Consider the following 2182-nt stretch of genomic DNA (forward strand, 5'->3'; position numbering starts at 1 on the left):
CACACACACACACACACACACACACACACACACACACACGTTAGTGACATTTATCAGTTTTAGGTTGTTTCATATACAATACAAAAAACAAACATGAAGACTGATGCCCTAAGGACAGTTATTATTGGTTGAAATAGTTGCTTTTGTCTTGAAGAAATGTTTGTTCTTTTTACTTAAGTAACATTTTGTACTAGTAATTTATTTTTTTCTGTTAAATATTTGTGAAGATCCTGAATTCATTTAAAAATTGCTCAACAGGAAGCAGTTGAAGGCTGAGTGACACTAGACTTTTATTATGACACATTTTAAAAGGTTGAAAATGGAAATTAGAATTTTTTCTAAACATTCTTTGTGACAACTTAGGTAAGCTGTGAGGAGCTGAACACATGTTAATGTTTTTCTTTTCTTTTTTTGGCGGCTAAATACAGGAAATATTTAAAAATTTGTTTCAAAATCAGGAAATRAAGTTTGGCCAGTGAGGGCACACAATTTTTTTTTAATTCCCCCCTACACCAGGACTGGAATATGACCGTTCCTGGAACATTTTACAGTCTTAAATAACAAGATTTGGGCTGAATAATTCAAGATGGCATCCAACATGTATGGCTAGCCTAGGCCCGGGGCGCGCCTCTTCTTCCCTGTTCGTCATGCTTATAACCACAAGCCGCCGGTCAGTGCTGACAAAGACAACCGCCGTCCTGCACGATCCGTGTCCTGTCCGTTTACCTTGTACAGTCCCCTGATGTTGTCCTCTCCGAACACACTGCTCAGAGTCTGGTAGATGCCGTTAGCTGCTCGTCGAAAGCTGTTCTGGTTGCTGGTCCTGGCGCTCCTGCCCGCCTCGGCTGCGTTCAGCAAAACAGCGGAAAGCACCACGGAAATCACGAAAAACCTGATTCCTCTCATATTAACAAAGTCCCCGGGATGTTAAGCTCCAATGGGTATTAAAATGTTTCAAGGAAAACACTCGTTAACTAGTTAACCTTGCAGAGAAAGATGAGAGACACCAACTATGGTGGTGGAGGTGATAGCCCGTGTTACATTCAAGGACATCACGGAAGCTCCTTTATCTCCCAATTTTTCACGTTTGTGAAATTCATAAATAAAAAATAAACTGCTTTTTAATGATGCAATTTATTTCCTGCATTATATTAAGGCTGAAATTTTTCATAAATGTAAAATTACTGAAAGTAAGCGCTTGAAAAACGAGATAGATTTTTTGCGGTGCTATTTACATTTCCCATGGTCTTTAAAGCTATCATTTACCTTCACTTGTATTTGAAGCAGATTAAGGTCATTTAAAGTTTGCTGCTGCCATCTTCTGGCCAAATGTGGTACTATTTACCTAATTGACAAGTCTTTTCTTTTCTCTTTTTTTAAAATATGTACTTATCCTTTTGAATTGGTAGAAAAAAGTAAATATCTAATTGTAAACATGAAAAGTGTCAAATGAGCACATAACACTTGATTTATGTTTTATTGACTGTGGTCGGTAGGAATAAACATACTTCTCTTTTTTTATGATAGAGACTCTCAAGTGTAAATGTGAGCACACAAATGCAATGTAAATAATTCACAACAAACCATCAATAATATGATACACTTTAAACATCTAATATGGACTCAGTGTTAGTTTCAGGTCACCTCAGCTACAAAAAAGTGTCTGTCAGCATCCAAGAGCAAAGATAAAGCAGAGCCTCCTGCCTATGAGATGTGACAGCATGTTCCAGTAAAGAAACTATTCACCACACCACTTTTACAGTAGCTTTCCCCTGAGTTCTTGTTATTTATATTAAGAACAGGTGTGAGGGTAGAAGGAAGCATGGCAAGACAGCAAATATTAGTAGGAGTTAAAATTTAAAATTCAAGAACAAATACATGTTGTATTGATAAAATCCTTTAATTTGTTATTTTTTTCTTTGAACAAATTCTAAGTAGTCTATCTTTGAAGAAATGATATGGTTAGCTCTCGGATAATCACCATTAAAATAAGTTCCTTGTCACGAGTGCCACTTAAAGCTTAAATTATGTAAATGCAGAAAATACCATATCAAAAATATATGTAGTTAATTATTAGTTCCTAATTTTTCATCGAAATAAAATCAAAACACGGTTGCTTATTTTATCACTCTGTTTCCAATGACTTTAGATTGTAAATCATTAGTTGTTTACGATATAAAAT

The 2182-nt window shown here is 35.7% G+C and overlaps 1 protein-coding gene across 1 annotated transcript in view; it reads right to left on the reverse strand.

Moving 5' to 3' along the window:
• The window catches only part of bri3bp (bri3 binding protein), a 4450-nt gene extending 3401 nt beyond the window's left edge, over nucleotides 1-1049 (reverse strand). The window contains exon 1 of the mRNA XM_014017373.1: nucleotides 727-1049. Coding sequence (XP_013872827.1) covers nucleotides 727-906 — 180 coding nt within the window. The 5' untranslated portion in view covers nucleotides 907-1049. The remainder of the gene's footprint in view (nucleotides 1-726) is intronic.
• Nucleotides 1050-2182: the final 1133 nt, after the last annotated feature.

The sequence above is a fragment of the Austrofundulus limnaeus genome, unplaced genomic scaffold (genome assembly GCF_001266775.1).
Source record: "Austrofundulus limnaeus strain Quisiro unplaced genomic scaffold, Austrofundulus_limnaeus-1.0 Scaffold166, whole genome shotgun sequence".
In the NCBI taxonomy this organism is placed as follows: domain Eukaryota; kingdom Metazoa; phylum Chordata; class Actinopteri; order Cyprinodontiformes; family Rivulidae; genus Austrofundulus; species Austrofundulus limnaeus.